Source organism: Mustela nivalis (assembly GCF_964662115.1).
Source record: "Mustela nivalis genome assembly, chromosome: 1".
Classification (NCBI taxonomy): domain Eukaryota; kingdom Metazoa; phylum Chordata; class Mammalia; order Carnivora; family Mustelidae; genus Mustela; species Mustela nivalis.
The window spans coordinates 87,548,907-87,571,232 of NC_139020.1; the positions used below are offsets into that span (position 1 = coordinate 87,548,907).

Sequence of the window (22,326 nt, forward strand, 5' to 3'; positions counted from 1 at the left end):
TCATTCCTTATCTCATGACTGATCCTAATACTGGTCAATTACAACCTGACCAATATTTAAATAGTGACTATGGCCAAAGAGCAAAATGGATTGGTTTATATATAAGTGGAAGCTAATATCTAAAAAAAATGAATGATAAATGGTGGCATTGAGGGCTAGTTTCCTTGCTATAGTCCATTCCCCCATCTTTCTTATTTATTAAATTATTATATTGCTGGGAGAAGCAATGTGCTCATCTAACTTGTCCCAGTCTCTTTTGAGGAAGTTATATATGACCTCCAAATCCTCCTTAAAAGAAAAGGGTATAAGCTGATTAAAATAGGATGTCTTTCCACCTCCCACCTTTGGGGCTGGAATGAATACATAATGACAGAAGACATAATACAAACTGGAGATAAAAAAGAAATAGTAAACCTAAAACTTTGATGACATTGATAGGCCAGTATATCAGACATGAGCTTCTTTCTTGTAGGAGAAAAATAAACTGTGTCTTGTTTAACCAAATGATCACTCTGTTGAATGGATATCAAAACAACTGGCTAGAAATTACTCCTTATTGGAACTAATACACAGTCCATTAATATTAGAAGTTTTAATATCTTGAGACAATGCTTTTGAAAGACTGGCCTATCGGCAAAATACCTTAATATATTAAGCTAGTAGGCCATAGTCAATATCTAATATGAGTTCAACATATAGTGAAATGGGCACACTTTATTAAGTTAAGTAAAGCACACTATCTAAAGTGCTTGGAAAGCAACTTACACAACCATTTAGTCTGGCATTTAATAAACCATATCTTCAGAGAATTAATAAAACTAAAAATAAATTGTTTGGAGGCGCCTCCATGGCTCCCTGGGTTAAAGCCTCTGCCTTCGGCTTAGGTCATATTCCCAGGGTCCTGGGATGGAGCCCCACATTGGCCCTCTGCTCAGCAGGGAGCCTGCTTCCTTTTCCTCACTCTCTGCCTACTTGTGATCTCTATCTGTCAAATAAATAAATAAAATATGTAATCAGTCAATCAATCAATCAATCGTCGGGGCACTTGGGTGGCTCTGTGGGTTAAACCTCTGCCTTCAGCTCAGGTCATGATCTCAGAGTCCTGATATGGAGCCCTGCTCAGTGGGGAGCCTGCTTCCCCCTCTCTGCCTGCCACTCTGTCTACTTGTGATCTCTCACTCTCTGTTAAATAAATAAATAAATAAAATCTTTAAAAGAAATAAATAAAATTAAAAAAATAAATTGTCTGTCAAAGGCCTAATTTCAAATTCCAAATGTTTCTCTAGATGAATTTAGTTCTTACACTATAGAATTAAAATTGTAATACATAATGTTACATTGAGATATTTATGTAAAAGCCATGCTATGAATTATAATAAAATTCTTAGTACCGTTTCCCATAAACAGCCACGTGCTTCACACTTTTCTTTAGTTGCAGGGTCTGCATCTGGATAACAAGTAAACCTTTCATTTACTGAGTAATTTTGATTCCATTGAACGGTAAAGTTCCTTCCAAGGTTAAAGTTGAGATTGTAAATTAGGAGATTCTGAAGACGAAGAAACATTAAAAAATATTTGTGAAAACTGGATGACTTAAAAGTACTTAACATTTATAAAATGCAACAACCACAGCAATTCTTCAAGTCAAATCATTGGTATTTTAATAGGATACTTAAAGAACAGATAAGAAAGGAGAAAATATGTCATGCCACTGAAATGGCTACAATTTCAAGACAAGAAAAGTATAAGAAATCATAGAATATCAATGAAAAGCATTATTGCTAAATCCAGACATGAGTTCTGATCTCAGTTCTGCCATTTAATGCTTATGCTTCTTTGGGACAATTGCCTATCCTTTATTATCTTCCATTTCCTCCCCCTGTGAAATGGGGATGATTGCTTCTACTACAAGGGGTTGCTATACAGGAAGAATGACAAATGAAATTTAAAGCACTTAACACAATGCCTAGGGCAGATTAGGTGTGAAATAAATATTAGTTCCCTCAAGGGAGGGATAATAGAGACAGGTTTATATAGAAAACCCGAAAGTCAGAAGTGGGAAATACCTATTTCTTCAATTCTGTCTCTAATTTGAGACACTGCTTACAATCTTCGAGGGACTAGTGAGGAGATAATATGGTATGATGCAAAACATGGCGTGATGTGTGTGTGTGTGTGTGTGTGTGTATACACACTGTGTATACACACTGTGTATACACACACACACACACACACACACACATATATATATGCACACACATATATATGTTCTAACATATAATGATTTTTATTATTTGGATATTGCCAAAGTTAAGTTTGTTGTCTATATACCTTGAGAATACTATAGGCAAAATTTATCCCAGACTTCTATCTTCATTAGCTTACTTTTTGATATCAACTTACTTTCATACCTCTACATGCAGGACTGAAAATTCATATAAAGATCAGTCTAAGCATAGCATAATTAAGAAAGTGTGTCTATTAGAGTCTGTGTAAATCTTACATAAGCATAAATACAAACACAGAAATAAGTTAAAATTGCAAAAAACAAATAAAATTATTTTTGTTTTATACTCTTGTGGCAATTTCTGTTAGAGTCATAAAGTTCTCAACAAGCCTGCATTATTTAATTTATATTAATTAATTATTATAGCCCCAGGAATATACAAAATTATAGTATATTTACTAAATAAAAATAATTAGCCAATACATATTGTTATAAAAATTGTGAAGTGAAGAACTCTGGGCCAGAGGCTTAGGAATTAGAAAAAAAAAAAAAAACCTCTAAAGGAATATTCTATATCTCAAGTAATTGAGAATTTATACTGATGTTACCAATTTAGGGTATATATAAATGGTGGGAAAAAAGTAAATAAAAATAATTTCAATGCTTTAAATTATTATGATCTATATTTTAAGTACAGTAATTTATTACCCAAAGCAAAAATTTAAGTGTTATATTTTATAGATAAGGAAATTGATATAATAAATTAATTTGATATGTTTAAATGTACACATTGCAAGGCTGAAATTCAAGTCCTATCCTAAGACTCCTTTTTCCTCCGTAGTACACATCTTGAGATTTTATTTTTCAGTAATCTCTATACCCAACATGGGGCTCAAACTACAACCCTGAGACCAAGGATCCTACAGCCAGATGCCTCTCGGGAACACATCTTAAAAGAGACAAAAATTATAATTGCCTTAGAAGCAAAGAGTGTAAACAAAATTTCAAAAAAAAAAAAAAAAGACAAGATATATCAAGGATAGTGATAGTTCTTGAAAGGAGAAGCAGAGGGAATGAGTGAAGAAAGGGATAAGATATATACATATATATATATCTTAAACAAGAACTAAAGAATTTAGAACCTTTATTATATGTAACAGGTGAGTAAGTTCAAGTTCAGGGTAGGAAATGCCATAAAAATATTAATAAGATGTATATAAGTGATATCCAAGATAAAATGAAATAAAGAGAAGTAACAAAGAGTCCTTTTAATGTTGATATCTGAAATAGGAATTACCTAAAATAGAATATTAATAGCAAAAGGAGAAAAAAAAGAAGTAATATGAAGAAAAAATGTCACAAAACCAGAGACTGAATGGTTACATAATGTTAAATGTGAGAATATATGACAGCTAAAATATTTTTGAATTTTTAATTTACCTGGTCAGAAGCAGTGTAAGTAAAATTGTAGTGATCTTTTATTGGCTGATTATCTTCCACCACTGTAACTTGTGTAACAGAGTCTGTCAAACCAAGGATTTTTATAGTCTCAAAAGCTAAAGTGGTTCCTTCCTGGTATGATGAATGTGTGCATAAAATATCTAATTTGTTCTGAAAAGAAGTATATAATAGTATATATTAAGTAGAAGGTCAATGGATAAAACCTGAAATAATACAAGTATGAAACAAAGAACCAATCACTATTTCTCCATTCCCACCAGTTCTCCAAATCCAAGTAACATATATAATATACTCATTAACGACTCTTCATTTTTTTGTGTACATGTCATAAAATTTATTTTCAGAGATAACCTGAATTACCCATGATGCAACTCATATATATCTCTTCTCATTCTAGTATTAATGATGATGAGGAATAAGAGTTTTGGCAACAAAGAATATATGAAGAAATCCAACATCTACAAAAACTATTGCTATTAATTATTGAAATTTAGCCTTATGTATAGATTTTTCATCCTCACTCAAAATCCATAACAATTATTGTTGTGACTGATATAGATTTTCAAATATGTTGACATTATTTTCCTAGATCCTGCTGCTTAAACCAGACATACCCATTTAAGATGTTTGAAGATTTCTGTACATCAATTTCATCATCACAAACTTATCCATTACATTTAAATATGAAAATTTAAGATAACCATGTATTTATAATTTAACAACTTAAATTTTAAAATTTAACAATTTATTTAATTTCTTTCTGTTGAAATCTGAAGGTAAATGTAAGCATCCTTCCAAAATAAATCTATGATAAAGACATAACACAGACATTAGCAAGATATATGTTCAGCTGTGTGTGCAAAGAGAATACTTACATTAGAAACTGAAAAAGTATATAAAATGTAGTTGCCATTTTGTATGGTATCTAAAATGGGGGAAAATACAGAGTTATCAGATCAAAATATAATTCTTTATTGCTAATTTCTCTATTTTTATAGTTCTACAACTCTTAAGAAATTTAAAATAAAAGGTACTGTTAATGGGCGCCTGAGTGACTCAGTTGGTTAAGCATCCTGCTCTTGGCTTCAGCTCAGGTCATGATCTCGGGGTCCTGAGATTGAGCCCTAGGTCAGGCTCTGTGCTCAGTGGGGAGTCCACTTCTCTCCTCCCTCTTCTTCTGCCCTTCCCCCTGCTTGCACATACTCGCATGTAGTCTCTCTCTTTCTAATAAATAAATAAATATTTTTAAAAAATTATTTTAAATTTTATTTATTTATTTATTTGATATAGATCACAGGTAGGCAGAGAGGCAAGAAGAGAGATAAGGGGAAGCAGACTCCCTGCTGAGCAGATAGTGTGATGCAGGACTCGATTCCAAGACCCTGAGATCATGACCTGAGCCGAAGGCAGAGGCTTAACCCATTGAGTCACCCAGTCACCCCTTAAAAATTATTTTAAAAAATATTGTTTATTTATGAAGCAAATTAAAAAGTTTATCTTTTCAAATTAAAGTCTTTAAAACTTATATGCAAAAGAATTTTAATAGTTTATTATCCCAGTAAGTAAAGGTAATGAATACATATGTGCCTAGTTTAATTTTTCAAAGATGGATTAAATATTCCTGGAAATTAAGTGAAAAAACCTTACAATAAAATGTACATAATTGTAAATTTATTATTGAAAGATATTTTATCTCTTTCTAGTAAACCATGTAACATTAAGTTTATCTTTGGAAGATATGGCTCATCACAATTTTTATTTTGCACCTTTAATTTTTTTCATTGTTTGAGGAAATAAGGTGAACCTGGAGATATGTTAAAGACAGAAATAAACTTTAAGAAGGAAAGTGGAAGAAGACAATGATTTTCTACACTATCTATGTAAGAGAACTTTTTATTAACATGTTTCTTTAACAGAGAAACTGAAGATTATGGCTAAAATAATTTGAAAGACAGTGAAAAAAGTAAAAGGAATATGAGAATTTATATATATTTTCAACAATATTAATTTGCCTAAAATTTTAATCCTAATTAATGAAATAAAAATCATACCATGAATTGAAGGTCATTTTACTGTTCATTTGTTTACTTACAGATTGATTGTTTAGAAAATTTTGATTTTAACTTTTCAAAGCACATAACTATGGAACTACCATATTTGATAACTGATTAATCATATCTCCATATTTTTAAACAACTTCCTAGATAAAAGTAAATTATCAATATGTATTTTTATATAGAAAGAAATATATTTGGTTATATTTATATAATTTGAAAAATAAGAATAACCTTAAAATCAAACCCCACATGCTATCAATGCAGGTATGATCTCAACAGCATTCTTTTTTTTTTTTTTTTTTGAAGATTTTATTTATTTATTTGACAGACAGAGATCACAAGCAGGCAGAGAGGCAGGCAGAGAGAGAGGGGAGGAAGCAGGCTCCCTGCGGAGCAGAGAGCCCGATGCGGGGCTCGATCCCAGGACCCTGGGATCATGACCTGAGCTGAAGGCAGAGGCTTTAACCCACTGAGCCACCCAGGCGCCCCTCAAAAGCATTCTTTAATTGATGATCACAAATAATGTAACTCAGCAGGATCCAATCTTAAGGAACCTGTGTGGTAAATGTTTGGAACATATTCTCATGGAAAAACTCACCCCAGTATGCTCAGGTTCTAAGGTTCTTTTTTTTTTTTTTTTTTTTTAAAGATTTTATTTATTTATTTGACAGAGAGAAATCATAAGTAGATGGAGAGATAGGCAGAGAGAGAGAGAGAGAGAGAGGGAAGCTCTCTGCTGAGCAGAGAGCCCGATGCGGGACTCGATCCCAGGACCCTGAGATCATGACCTGAGCCGAAGGCAGCGGCTTAACCCACCGAGCCACTCAGGTGCCCCAGGTTCTAAGGTTCTTGAAACAGAGCAAGAAGGTTTGTGTTAGAGTAAAATGAGAAAAGGAAAGCAGTAGTGGATAAGTGTGTGTGTGCACACATACATGCAAAAATACAGATCATGGTGAGTGGTCTAGGTCCTGGTAAAGACTATGACTTCTAACTGAATAAAATGGAAAATAATTAGAAGGTTTCAAGCAGAAGTGTGGTGATTTGAATCATATTTTAAAAGGATTACTAAATGAAATAAGACAAAAGCAGAGAGGGAGACAAACAATAAGATAACTTAATGCCAGGAAACAAACTGAGGGTTGCTGAAGTGGATGGGTGGCTGTGTGATGGACACTGGGGACAGTATGTACTATGGTGAGTGTTGGGAACTGTGTAAGACTGATGAATCACAAACCAGAACCCCTGAAACAAATAATACATTATATATTAATAAAAATAAATAAATTTTACAATAAATAAATAATAAAAGGATTACTGCACCTACTGGATTGTAAATAGAATGTAAAAGGGGTTCAACAAGAACGGCAGACGGACCAGTCAAGGAGCTATTATAAGGATTAAAATGAAAGATAGTAATGACAGTGATGGAACTGACAAGAGAATCCAGGTGAAGGTAGAACTAAGAGAAATTCCTAGGCTATGAGAAAAAATGGCCAACTAAAGTTTTTGGCATTTTGGAGAGATGAAATCAATTGACAAGGGAAGACTGTAGGTGAAGCAGATATATCATGGTGATCTATATTTTCATAAATAAGTTTTAAAAAACATGAACTTTTTAATAGTTTCCATATTTTCAAATTATTCGAGGGCACACCAATGCATAGACTATTTCTTGAAGTGAGGTTAGAGATACTTAGATGTTCCATACACATACAAAGACATATGGGATATTCTTTAGTACATCTGAGAAATATGAGCTAAAATATAAACTAACCTATATTTTTTGTACATACAAATACAAAACAAATACCTAAGAATCTTCTTTATTTATTTTTTTAAAGGTTTTATTTATTTATTTGACAGACAGAGATCACAAGTAGGCAGAGAAGCAGGCAGAGAGAAGAGGAAGCAGGCTTCCCGCCAAGCAGAGAGCCAGATGCGGGGCTCGATTCATCATGACCTGAGCCCAAGGCAGAGGCTTTAACCCACTGAGCCACCCAGGCGCTCCACCTAAGAATCTTCTATTAAAATAAAAACAGGATTAAAAAAAAACCTAACAAATTTATGAGGGTAATTATAATTAACTAAATCTAAACGGATAAATTTAGTATGGCATAATTACATATTAGAAAAAATGGCTCATTTTTTATTCTCCTGGGTACTGAATCCTCAAATTTGGGGCTTATGAAATAAAATTAAATACACTATTAATTAAAGTATATAATAATTTAATTATTTTAACATTAATTAAACAAAATTTTAAATGCTAGGGGTTTTTTAACAGTAATAAAATTTTAGTTTTTAACTACTACAATCACTTAAGAGAGTTGAAAATATGATAAAATTTGCATATTTGTGAATTTATTAAATACTCTAATTAAAAATATCTAATAAAGATATCTATACAGGTCAAAAACTTTTACAAAGAACCAACAAAAATACTGTCTTTCAATGTTTATAATTTAAATAATGATTTTAATTTCACAAAGTAACCTAATACCTTAAGGTAGATAAAAACAGGAATTAAAAAATAAAACTTATGACCTTTTTTTAAATAGATGCAATCTTATATCAATAAAAAGGCAAATTGTCCCAACATCAAAATGAACCTTTTAAAAGTCTATCACATTGAAACTTACTTTTCGTTTCTCCATCATCCCAGAAAAAATCTCCTTTTGCTGTATTATCTTCATCTAATGCAACTATAAGTCCTAGAGGGTTCTTTCGGCTGTTAAATAAGTTTGGGTGTATATGTAATTCAAAATAAATTTATAATAATAAAATATCTTACAAATAAGTCAATTTCAACCCAGCAGATCTGTAGATGTTCTGCATTCATGTGAAAATATTGATATCCATTAAATTCATGTCTGTATTTATTATTTTTCCATGAGAGAAATAATTTATATACTTATAAAATAAATGAAAGAAATAAATTTAATAAATATAATGTGGAACTTCTTGGAGGCAAGATACCAACAAAATTTAAATAGTATAATGATTCTTCAAGCAAGAAAAATTAAATATACTTTATGAATGCAGAATACATTTAACATATATTTGCACATTTCAATTAACTCTACCTTGCAATTTATCAAGGCTACATCTTATATACATAATAAAGAAAGGTACAATATAAACACATTTTATTGCTTAGTAGAATATTTATTAACCTTACAGATGAGGCTAATTCTATTATGAGAAATGAGACATGATGAATACAATTTTATTTCTCTGTCCCTGTAGGTTTTAGAAAGAGCCTAAGGCAGATATATAGAATATATTCTCTCTATATAGAATACATTCTCTATAGAGCAGTTGAGTCCAGGCAACTTCTCTATATAGAATATATTCCATTTTGCCTGCTCACCAAAGTATATGCTTCTCTGGTTCAATACAGCTCTAGAATATAACTAATTTTTTGGAGAACGCAGTCACGGAACAGTTACAGTCTGAAAATAAGCAAAGAAAATAATGAAGATACTAGCACACATTCATTCACTCATGTATTTGTTCCTTCAATAAATATTTAGTGAAAATAGAGAGCATATCATGGGCCGGACATTTACTATTGGCCTGGGGAGTACAGCAGGCAAAAGCCAAGTCTCTCCTTTAATGGAGTTTATAAAGGGAGAGGACACATTACATACACAATAAAGTATACAATATAATTCCAGATATTCTTAATGTTACAAAGAAAACACAGCAGGATAAGAAATAGAATGCAACTATCCCTTGGGGTGTTAACAGAATATGGGGGAATTTGTGCATTCAGTATAACCCCTTCTGTGCTCTTGTATCCAGAATGAATGCTGCAAGATGGAGCACAAGAATTTTCAAGTTTCTTCTTTTCTCCTAAATATTTCTGCAAGTTATTCCTACTGAACAATTTAGTTTCTGTCTCATTCTTTCCCTAAACAGAATTATCCACTTCAGTTATCATTTAAAGTAAAACATTTTAGCAGAAAGAAAAACATTGTGACATTTATGTATTGATAATCCAAGTATATAACTGACACTATCAACAATTACGTAACTTACTTTACTTTTTCATATTTTTATTAAGAATGAGCAACTAACTTTAATTATACATATCCAATAGAGAATATCAGCACTTCTTTGGCATACAAAAAATTATGATCTAATTACTTTCATTTTTTAAATAAAAGAATTTGTAGTAATGCTATATAATTTGAATCTTTTTATACATGATTATATTTAAGAATCCCCTTCATACATCAAATATCTTTTGGTGAAAAAACTAAACAGTAATATTTGATTCTCAATAAAATATTAATTAAAACTTGAATTATATTTCAGATTTCAGTTAATGATTTTTCATTTTACCTTGCAGTTGTAGTTACAGCAGGTTGTTGAATGGGGATAATATAACCTCCTCTAAGATGTAATCCTATTTTGTCTCCTGGAAGGTACATATTAACTTGTTGTTTTCTCCACGGCCTCTTTGCACCCTAATATTTGGAAGTTAAAAAGATTTTTTAATATTAGTGAAGACATTAATCCCATTTCACAAGAATTCAATTTTACACATAGAAATAATTTTTACTGTGAGAAATTCATGTCATCTAAATGAATATTTATATACTCTTTTCTAGCTTTGAAAAAATCCTTATTTTTCAGTTTACTGAACAAAGCAGGAGAAAAATAGATTCACTTTTTCAAAAAAATTAAAAATCAATTTAGACAAATCAACTTCCTCTTTACAATAATTAACATTCTTAATAAGTACTGTTTTTATTCTTTGTTTTGGTTTAAAATTAAGTGTATCTTTAAAAAGCTTTTAAAGATTTTATTTATTTATTTGACAGATCACAAGTAGTCAAAGAGGCAGGTGGAGAGAGAGAGAGGAGGAAGCGGGCTCCCTGCTGAGCAGAGAGCCCGATCTGGAGCTCAATGTGGAGCTGGATCCCAGGACCCTGGGATCATGACCTGGGCTGAAGGCAGAGGCTTTAACCCACTGAGCCACCCAGGCACCCATTTAAAAAGCTTTTAAAAAAATCATTCAGGGCATTTGGGTGGCTCAGAGGGTTAAGCATCTGCCTCTGGCTCAGGTCATGATCTCAGGGTCCCAGAATCAAGGCCTGAGTTGGCATCCCTGCTCAGCTGGGAGTCTACTTCTCCCTCTCCCTCTGCCTCTCTCCCTACTCCTGCTTTCTCTCTCTCCCTCATTTTCTCTCTCAAATAAATAAATAAAATATTTTTAAAAATATATTATATTTTAATTTAGTTTTATTCAAACTTAATTTAAATTTAATTTAAAATTTAATTTAATTTAATTTAATTTTTAAATTTAAAAATGTTTCTTAAAATATTTTATTTATTTGTTTGACAAAGAGAAACACAGCAAGAGAGGGAATACAAGCAGGGAGAGTGGGATAAGGAGAAGCAGACTTTCTATGGAGCTAGGAAGTGGATGTGGGCTTGATCCCAGGATTCTGGGATCATGACCTGTACTGAAGGCAGATGCTTAATGACTGATCCAGGTGCCAAAATAAAATATTTTTTAAAAATAAAAATAAAATAAAATAAAAATCATAGTTTCTATAAAAATATAAGTGATATGCAAAATAATGCCTTTCAAAATAAATACTCAAAGGTCTTAATCAATTAAAAAATATGTTGCATATGAATATTAAAATGTTGCCTTTTCAATGTTGAAATGAAAATCTTTCCCAAACATTTGAATGTGCCATATATTAAAAAAAAAAATTGGTTACCATTAGCTCAATACTCAATTATTCTGCCAAAAAGATAAATATATAAAGTAGGAAAAACATCAAAATAAGTCACCACTCCTTCCTAAAATCACTCCTGAGTATAATTTCCACAATTTAAAAATGAATAATATAACTCTTTTTACTAAAGAATGTAATTTTATATTAATCACATGCAAGAAACATATACTTGCTCATATGCAACAAAACATGTATACCTGCACAAATTTTGCAGATTATTCAAATTGGAATTATTCTTTTTTTTATAATGATAACAAAAATGCTAAAAACAGATATGCTATTTGTTGGGAATTAAGTTTCCACATAGAGATGTGTGACAGTATAATGCTTGTCAATTACTATATTAAGGTTACTTACAGTTTCATAATCATACCAAGTAGCATTAGGGATGTATGCACTCACTGTATCTGCTCCCTAAAATAAAGCAAGATCATTTATACACTTTTTATTTCTTTAATACTTATCAGAAAAGTCTCATATCAAATAGTAAGTTGGGTTTTAACAGTTAAGAAAAAAGCTTCCTTTGTACTCTTCCACTACAGTATTTCCTATAAATAATAATCAGGTTATTTTACTAGTTTTATATAATAATATAAATCACATCAAAAGTGAAGTTGAAATTAATTTAAGTAGCAAATAAAAAAAAGCATTTGTATTGTTATAATCTACATGGTAATTGCAAATGTATACACATTCATTTCTGTATATTTCCATGGGCTTTAGAGACTTCTAAATAATAGGTAAAACCCAAAAGTCTCACTCTACTATATTTTTAGTACTTAATATTTAATATTTTCATATGATCATCTGGCTTTCCAGTTCCTCTTTATTTACAATTTAACAAAACTTCAATGTCTATTGACATATGTCTATGTCTAATAAAATGAGAATTCATTGTTATTACTACAAGATTGATTTTGGCTCCACAAATAAAGCTTTCTTTTTTAGAAGAATATTAATTTTACATACTTTTCTTCTCTGCAGTTACATATTATATATTTGAAAAACATATATCTACTTAACATTTTTATAATTTTTCAGAATTTCTTCTTCATTTTAGAATTCAACATTATCAGTTTGAAACAGTCAGGTAGAGTAACATTTATTACTAAGTCATTTTTTATAATTTTGGGGGAATTTGGTTACAAGGTATCCTTTAAAAGCAATAAATTAATTAAAATTGTAAAACCTACCTCTTTCAAGATGGGAGTAATAAGTAATGCGGGACCCCATAAGAACTGAGTGTCCTCACTCCAGGTATTCATATCCTCATAAAACCTAAAATGACAATTTGCTTTGTAATGACAATTTGCAATATAAAGATAAAAATAAGTTTACCCAAATTCTCTGTTTGGTTTATCATTTCAGTTTTTTCATCGGGATGATTATTATTTTTAATTTTACTTGTTTCACATCTCATTTTGAATCTATGGTTCTTATATCCTTATAGTTCATCTGACACTCAAGAAAAAAGAAAGGAAGGAAGGAAGGGAGAGAGAGAAAAAAGGAGGGAAAGGGGGAGGAAATTAGTTCAACTGGGCTCAAAAAAATTTATCAGAGATGATAAGGTTACTTATTATTCATAATAAATAAGTATTCAGTTTAATACAATTTCTCTAAGATAAATTTGTAAAGTACCAGAAATCTTTCATATTCTACTTTCTTCCCTTTAAATTTTTCATTATAAATTCCTGTTTTAACCTGATTTAAAAGGGTCTTCAGTCATTTCTTGCGGAAAGGTCCTGCTTTGCTCAAGATATACAAAGGCAGACATAATTAATTGCTCTGTTACAATACCATACTTGATCTACAGCTAGATGATTTTGACAATACATATGTAACATGTCTTCAATAACTGCGTGTTTAATCTTACTAATATAATTTCCCTAATACAGCCTATGTTCTATTCAATTCCCACATTTCTAGTTCAATCTTGTCCAATCATTAAATTAATTAGATTTATTTACTGCTATCATTCCATAGTTCACCAAATGCTTTATATAAATCATTTGACATCATAATTACTCTCCATTAATTTTTCAATATATATATCTGAAAATAGTTTGAAAAATTATAATTCTTTTTTTTTTTAAAGATTTTATTTATTTATTTGACAGAGAGAAATCACAAGTAGTCGGAGAGGCAGGCAGAGAGAGAGAGAGGGAAGCAGGCTCCCCGCTGAGCAGAGAGCCCAATGCGGGACTTGATCCCAGGACCCCGAGATTATGACCTGAGCCGAAGGCAGCGGCTTAACCCATTGAGCTACCCAGGCGCCCCGAAAAATTAAAATTCTTCAGCATGGTACTCACTCATGAAGAACTGGCCTTGCTACAGTTTCTCCAAACATATGGGCTTTGTAAAACAGAGTATAGAGGAAAGGTAATAATGTATAGCGAATATTCAAATAATGCCTTGATGAATTAACCAAAAGAGAATTCTGCCCAAAAAATGCTGGATCCTGATGCTATGGAATAAAAAGATACATTGAAATAAAAAAGCTAAAATAATGAATGAAAATTGAAGGAGATGCATTTAATCTACTTGAAAAGCAAATCACATATTTTAGCTTGTTTATAAAAATTTGAAATTGTTACACTTTCTTCACCAAAGTATATAAGTATTTTTATTTTTTATGTTTTCATTTAGATATATTTTTAATTAAACTATTTTATACTAGACATTTTTCTTTTACATTTTACATTTTTCATTTAATATAGTTATATATAGTTAGAGATGAAAATATATTTTAACAAAGAATTTTTTACCTATATTACTTGTGGTAGATTGAATTATTGCCTCCAATATTCATGTTCCCTTGTACACACAACCTTCACTGTGTAATTCTGCAGTTGCTACCACTAAAGGTGGAGTGTACTTCCCCACCTCTTAACTTTGTGCTCAAGTGAGTGATAGACTCTGGGCAGGGAAATCTTAGTACATGTGACACATTCATGTAAAGGCTTAAAATGTGATTGCCTGAGGACTTGCTGCCTTGTGCTCTGTTGTTGCCATTAGAAGAAAAATCCCAGATACATAGTGTACTGGCCCAGAGATACAGGGAACATGCTGCCTGGCCAGCACGGAGGCTTGTAACTTGAGGGACAGCCTTCCTGCTGAGCCCAAGCTGGATCAGTGGATCTCCCGCAATGGGTAGCAAAATTAACTAAAGGTACCATCTACTGCCTCCCTGGATTCATCATCATTTTATCCTGAAGATATTTCCCTTTGGTTGCCCGTAGCTAATCAATGAGCATGGTGGGGGTACTATTCAGGCCCATTCCTGAAATATACAGGACATTTCCAATGCTCAACTTTGCCTTGAGGACTCACCACCGCTGAGTGAAAACCCTTAGAATTGGGCTGCAGTATGTTACTCTCCTTAAAAACCCCCCTTCCTTGCCTCCATCTTCACCAGATCCAGATTATGATATGAAGGCTTGCTTCATTTTTTCCTGCTCCCTCCCCTTTATCCTTTCACAAGTATTTCACCAATAAATTTCTAACATATTTGTCTTGACATCTGCTTTTGGGAGACAGAAATGAACACACAGTGTAATCTAATTCATATCAGCATCTTCCATGAGCACAAATTTCTTGAAAGCATCATTCAGGTGGATTAGGAAATAACTAATCCCCAATTTATACCTTTTACTACTGTTCTGTCATGCTTCCTTCCAGGCAGAGCTCTGCCCATTGTTTCATCAAAACTCTTCTCAAACAGAATTAATGGCTTTATATGTAAGCAGTGTGTGAACAGTGAATAATTTCTCAACCAACATGCACTTAATTGATTTAATGGTTTCACCTAATTTTCTCATTTCCTCTGAGAAATATGTCTCTGAGAGCCCAGAACATGCCGAATTCATAGGGGTATTAGAACCGCTCAGAATGTCCTTATACTTCTGCTCCCACTAGTTCAGATACATGTTAGTTTAATTTTCCCCAACCTATCTGTTCAGTTTTACTTATTAGACAAAGATTCTGGACTCAAACTACTTTTTAAATCTCTTTAATTTCTTGTGTCTCTTTAACAGAACAAAAGCTGGAAATCCTTAATATTACGTTATATTTTTTATGAAAGTTACTTGGAACTTACATTGTTAGAATCCGGACTCAAAAAGTTTTGGCTTAATTTTAATATTAAATTATTTTAAAGTGATGTAGCACACATGTATATGCTTTAGGCTTAAATAAAATATTTATGGTGCGACCTCATTACCTTTCATGATTTCCTTATTTCACCATTTTTTAATACATAAAATATACACCTTGAGAAGAGGACTTCTAACTCTTCTTTATGCTGCAAACTTTCAGACTATATCTTCTATGGATATAAATTTAAGTACATTGTTAAAACTAGAATTAGGTCTTATTTAAAAACATGGAGAACAAGAAGCATTTACCTCATATATATCACCATTATGGTTCCTGGAAAATGGATAAAATGCCCCCAGTTGCATCCACCTTCTGCAAAGCTCTTCTGTGGTATTAGCCACAAACCCACAGATGTCCGCTCCAACCTAAGTAACAAATATATCTATTATTCATAGTGTAAAGAGACTCAAATTTGCCCAGAGCATCACATTTTATGCCTCAACAGATTAATTTACATTATTTAGGAATCTTTTTGTTTGACTATCTTCATGTATTCTTCCTTAACATAGTTTTATATTTTCCATTTTTGCTATGGAATTATTTTACACTTTTTTTATATTATTTTACACTTTTTTTCATTGCCTCTTTATACTTGTTAGTCTTATGTATTTACTTTCTTCATTTGATCTAATCATTGTTAACTCAATATACAATGTGAAATTATATTATTAAAATGTGTTATTTCTTAATCGAAAACCCACCCCCATGATTTTATTTTTTTTATAATATATTACTATAATAATAAAAGAGTAAAAAATGTTGCCTAACATGTAGTCATATAAAATTTCATTCCTCTTCCTTCAGGAACCCTCCAAAAAAAAACTACTATTCTTAATTTGGTATGTTTATATTCATTTACATTTTTACAAACATTTCGTTTTTTTCTAAATAGTATATAAGTACCCATAAACAATATATAGTATCATATTATATATTTATTAACTTTATGTAAATGGCATATTTGAATGACACAGCATTTCATTTTTTTCTCAAAACATTATTTTTGTGAGATTCACTTGTGTTAAATGTAAACATTTAGTTCTAATTCTCTATAATATAGGATCTCATAACTATGAAAAATGCTCTTGTTAAGTTTTATATATAGGTTTCTTTATGAATATTAAAAAAACTTAACTATTCTTCTATGGTATTATATATATATAAATATTTTCAAGATTATTTTATTGGCTTATTGTAAATACGCATTGTTTAATCAAAACTGGTTGTAACCATTTGTAAACACAATGAAAAATTCCATTATTCCGTTTCTTCCCAATTACTGTTATTTTTAGACTTTAAAAAATATTTTTTCACCAAAGTTTTACTTGCATTTCTCTGATTACTATGGAAGTTGAGAACTTTTTCATATTTTTACTGAGTCCATATGGGTTTCTCTTCCTACAGAATTACCTATTTATATCCTTTCCTAATTTTCTATTGTTTTTACCTTCTACAGATTTCTAGTAGGTATTTTAAATTGAGTATTATTTATTTAATGTCTATTTAAAATAACTTTATAAAAGATTTTATTTATTTATTTGACAGAGATCACAAGTAGGCAGAGAGCCGGGCTGGGGGGAGACAGGCTTCCTGCTGAGCAAAGAGCCTGATGCCTGATGCGTGGCTCTATTCCAGGACCCTGGGATCATGACCTGAGCTGAAGGCAGAAGCTCTAAACCCTCAGCCACCCAGGTGCCCCCAAAATAGTCTTTTTTTTTTTTTGTAATATATTTTTCTTTTATTATTTTTTTTCCATATATATTTTAATTTTTTATTTTTTATAAACATATATTTTTATCCCCAGGGGTACAGGTCTGTGAATCACCAGGTTTACACACTTCACAGCACTCACTGAACAATTTTTTTTCACTTTCTTGTAGTCAAATTTATGTTTCCTTTTTATTTATTTATTTATTTATTTATTTATTTATGCATGTTTAATTTTTTATTTTTTATAAACATATATTTTTATCCCCAGGGGTACAGGTCTGTGAATCACCAGGTTTACACACTTCACAGCACTCACCAAAGCACATACCCTCCCCAATGTCCATAATCCCACCCCCTTCTCCCAAACCCCCTTATTTGTGCCTTCTGTGATCTGTTTAAGAAATTATTCCCCTAACCTAACATCACAGAATTATTTATATTTTCTTCTAATATATCTAAGGTTTACTTTCCACACATAAGTCTTTAATCCATCTGAGACTGATTTTTGTGTAAGGCATGAGGCATGGACTCATTTCTTTTTAAATGGATAATCAATTTTTCATATGAATATTTGATACATCCTCAATAATCTATAGTGATAGTGCTATCAGTGATTGTATTTCATTAATGCATGGGCCTGTATCTTATTTTGCCATATTATTCTATTTGAATATACAGAGACAAATATCATTGTGTTTATTACTACTTTATCGGACAGGGTAAATCCTTATGCTCTTTTGTACTTGCATTGTCTTCCAAATGAAGTTTAGGGAATCTTTGATGCTCCCCAAATTCACTTTATAGTTTAAACTGGAATATCACTAAACCTGGATATAATTTGGGGAGAATGTGTATTTATAATATGCTAAGTCTTATTATCTATGAACATGACATATATTTATTTAGTTATTTAAAATTTTCTTTAAAAAAATCTTACATTTAGTTTTAATATTTACTCCTGGATATTTTATATTAATTACTTGCTATAATAAATAACACCTTATCTTAAAATACATTATAAGATTGCTTATTTTTTTCTTCTTTTTCAGACAAAACTACTGAAAATGCTCTATTTTATTCATATTTTCAAAATCGCCTTTGTAATTTCATTTTGTTAATTTTTCTCTAGAAACTTTGTTTTCATTGCCTTAATCTCTTGTCTTATTTTAATTGCCTATTTCTTTCTTTAGGTTTATTCTGTTTTTCTTTTTTCCATGTTCTTAATTAATTCACTTTACTCATTAATATTCAGCATATCTTTGTTTTTAATCTAAGCAGATATCCCACATTTTTGATATGAAGCATAATTGTGAGCATTCAATTCCAAGGATTTTCCCCCTCTCCATTTCCATTCAGTTTATTTTTTGACTCACAAATCATTTGATAATGTGTTTTTTAATTTCCAAAGTCAAGAGTCTGTATGGGGGGGGGTGTGGGTGTGTGAAGTTTTTGTTGTGGTTTTTATTTGGTTGGTTTTTGGTTTTCCTTTTGTTTTGTGTATACGAAAGAAAGAATAAGTGATCATTGTAATTTCCTGACACATTTTAAATTATTTCTTTTTATGTAGTGGCCTTCTTTGGTGTTGAATATCAACATGGCATACTTTTTTTGCTTGATTTAGAAATATCAGATTTTTTATATTTAGAGTTGCCTAGCATACATTTTTTCTCTTCTTAAAATCTTGAGACTTCCTCTTTATTTTTTATCTTTTATTTTATTTTACTATCTTTTAAATAGAGGAAATAGCTTTATTGTTTTTTAACGTAAACTGACAATCTAGTATTTTAAATATATTTAGACATTTGACATTTACTTTTTTTACTAATGTATTTGGATTTTTCCCTACCATCTTATCTGGTACATTATATATTTGGAAGCTTTTTCCTATGCTCTGTTTATATTGATATTTCTTATATGTATTTTTTTGATTTACTTGAAATTTATTTATTCTGTTTTCTCATTTTAATGGCTTGAATATTATAGACATTTTCTTATAATTCTAATTTTTTCGTATAAATTCTAATTTTTTTTATTTTTCTTATAAATTCTAATTTTTTCTACTTTCTAATTCTAATTTTTCTTATAAATTCCCTAAAAATAAGGATTGAACTTTTCCTGCAATATACCTTAGCCATTATATTGAAAATCATTAAGACAATAATATTACAAAAGTAAGAGTAATTCATATATTTTATAAATAACACTGTATGAAATTCCTTACCAATGGTATTCCAAACAGGTTGAACTCCAGCATTCCTGCAATAGACCATTTCATTTGTTCCCATGAAGCAGTATTATCTCCTAACCAATGTGCAGCATAACGTCCAGATCCAGCAAAAGTTGACCGGGTGAGAATAAAGCTTCTCTTATTGGGAAAAACTTTTTCTATGGCTCTAAAAATAAAAGTAAATTAATAAGATTTATTTTTATATAAAAATAAATATTTTATCAATCTTCCATACCAATTTTTATTTATCTGTCAATATTTATTTGTGTAAATATTGCAATCAAACAGAGAAAGGAAATCTATTAGAAGTGGTTCAGACTTTGGTTTTCTTTATCAAATTAAATGATCATGTTTTTTGTATCAATTCAACCTTTATTTTTTAACATATATGGTCTATACTCATTGAAATCCCTCTATAACATCAGATTTCATAAACTGAATTTGAACTCTGTATGACTTTTTGTGGCACAGTAATGATGATACTTTATTAATATCTGTATTTTCAAATAATAGCATGTGATGTTGGGTTAACAGTTACATATTTGAGAGGCATTTTAGTTTGTTTCCTGAAGCTTACCATCCACAACCACTAGTATTATTCATCTCACCTCTACTGGTATTGAAGTATTAATGATAATTTTTCCATTAATGGGAAATATTCAAGAAAAGTACAAATGTTTGATTTAGTAGATAAGATTATCCAGACTACCTTAGTAAAAATATAATATTATCTTAAAGTGGCTATTCTATATTATTATCTTTACAATATTGAACTATAGTATTGCTTTTTGTTTCTAGAATTTATATATTTATACACTTCAAGATGTAACTATCTACTGAGTTTAAAAGTAAAGTAAACACTCTGAAGACAGTGTATAAAAGTGTATAATAACATGGCATGTTTTGGATTAGACAAATGTAGGTTTGAATTAAAATTGATCATGTTTACTTAATTATGAGAAAATTTAAAATGTATTGAGACCAGGATCTGGGTTTTATTGGAAATTGCATTACAGATCTTTATATAATGCTTGGAAAATCATAGGCAATCAAGTTATGATTGTCCCCTTTCTTTTTTTTTAAACTTGTTTCTTTTTTATATATAAGTGACACACTGCCATAGAAAAATTACTTTGGTAGATACTACATATAAAACTACATTTTAATTGAAACCTTTGATTTTGAAAAATAAAGACTTATTTAGAAACACCTCTCTCCTATGCCAATTGTGAAGTTCATGCTTAGAACACCATTATATTCAGAGATAATGAACTGAGTCAAAACTTGAAACATAATTTAAATCTATGAATTAAAAAAGAATCACAGTTAAACACATACATCACATAGTTCTTGATTAACTAAGATCCGCATTCATGAAGATTAGTAAGAGTACTGGTGTTTTTAATGCCCTATTTTTTTTTTTTTTACCATGAAAATACTATCCTTCTTTGTTTTCTTATTCTCATTATTTTCTAACTATTTAGGAAATTATAACATATATTCTACACATTAAATATGAAAGAGGTTTCTGAATGAAATTGCACCTACTTCTCTGTGGCGATAGCCATGCTGTACCCATAGAGGCTGTGAACATCATAATGCTTCCCCCAGTATTGCACAGTGTCCATGCAAATTGTTTTGGAATACAGGAGTTTGTCAAGAATATCTTAGAAAAAATATATAAGAAATTATTCTAAGACACATTTTGCCATTGTGAACTTCATAATCCTTAAATTATGTGCTATGTAAGATGAGATTTAGTTTGAAAAAAAAAATGAAAGACAATTGAAGATAAGTTCTAATTAGGTCTCCACCCTCTATTCCTGTTGATTAACTGTAAGGTTTGCACTTACACTAACAAATATTCAGCTGCCAAATTATAGTACTAAATAAACCCATAGAAAAAATACATTTAAATATATAGATATATGCAAACCCATTTGTATTATACATTATATAAATATACACACACTTTAAAGCTTTATAGCTTAGTTCATTTAAATAAAATTTAACTTATACACATAAATATCTTTCACAATTACAAACCATGTAAATATCTGTTTTTCAGAAAAGTTTTTATTGTGCTTTCATTTGCAAGCATATGTGATACTTCCATAACTATTGTCATCTTTCTTCCAATGTACTTACTGCTAGTGCCCTAAGAGCAAATCCCTTCCTTTGGTTAAATTTTTTTAACTTATTTTTAATGGTGAAAAACCCATTTTTTAGAATATGTGAGATGTAACTATTCACATTAGGTTCTTTCTAAAAACTGCATAGACTTACAACATAGTGCCCACAGAAAGAATCTGATCACTTATATTGTAATTTCAAACAAATTTCATTTCCTTTAATTAATTATTTAATCATGGGCAGTTTATCAGTGATAAACAAAGTCAATATGCTATACCAAAATGTAAAATCATACTCCTTTTCTTAAGTATAAAAATTCAGGTCCAAAAGTAAAACAAAATAAACAAACAAAAAGACATTGATTTCAGGGTCTCAAGATTATATCAAAATTTGTGATTTAGAAATATATGCTAAGATTTACCAGTCAACAAGGAAAATTATTCTCAGCTAATGATAAATAAATAACTAAATAAAATTTACCAGGAGTAAAAGGTGGATAATTTAGTTTGTTGCTTTCACATCCATTCTTTGAACCTTGAATAAAGCTGGAAACTTCATTCATGTCCTGAATGGATATAATATGAACAGCAGACTTTAAGT

At 30.6% G+C, this 22,326-nt stretch overlaps 1 protein-coding gene across 1 annotated transcript in view; it reads right to left on the reverse strand.

The window, feature by feature from the left end:
* The window catches only part of SI (sucrase-isomaltase), a gene marked incomplete at both ends in the record, with an annotated part of 103,707 nt that overhangs the window by 49,731 nt on the left and 31,650 nt on the right, over nt 1-22,326 (reverse strand). Inside the window, 12 exons of the mRNA XM_082738358.1 lie at nt 1,392-1,547; nt 3,668-3,838; nt 4,564-4,613; nt 8,385-8,473; nt 10,093-10,217; nt 11,859-11,915; nt 12,695-12,779; nt 13,811-13,965; nt 15,905-16,021; nt 19,588-19,759; nt 21,142-21,259; nt 22,207-22,291. Of these exons, the coding sequence (XP_082594484.1) occupies nt 1,392-1,547; nt 3,668-3,838; nt 4,564-4,613; nt 8,385-8,473; nt 10,093-10,217; nt 11,859-11,915; nt 12,695-12,779; nt 13,811-13,965; nt 15,905-16,021; nt 19,588-19,759; nt 21,142-21,259; nt 22,207-22,291 (1,380 nt within the window). The remainder of the gene's footprint in view (nt 1-1,391; nt 1,548-3,667; nt 3,839-4,563; nt 4,614-8,384; nt 8,474-10,092; nt 10,218-11,858; nt 11,916-12,694; nt 12,780-13,810; nt 13,966-15,904; nt 16,022-19,587; nt 19,760-21,141; nt 21,260-22,206; nt 22,292-22,326) is intronic.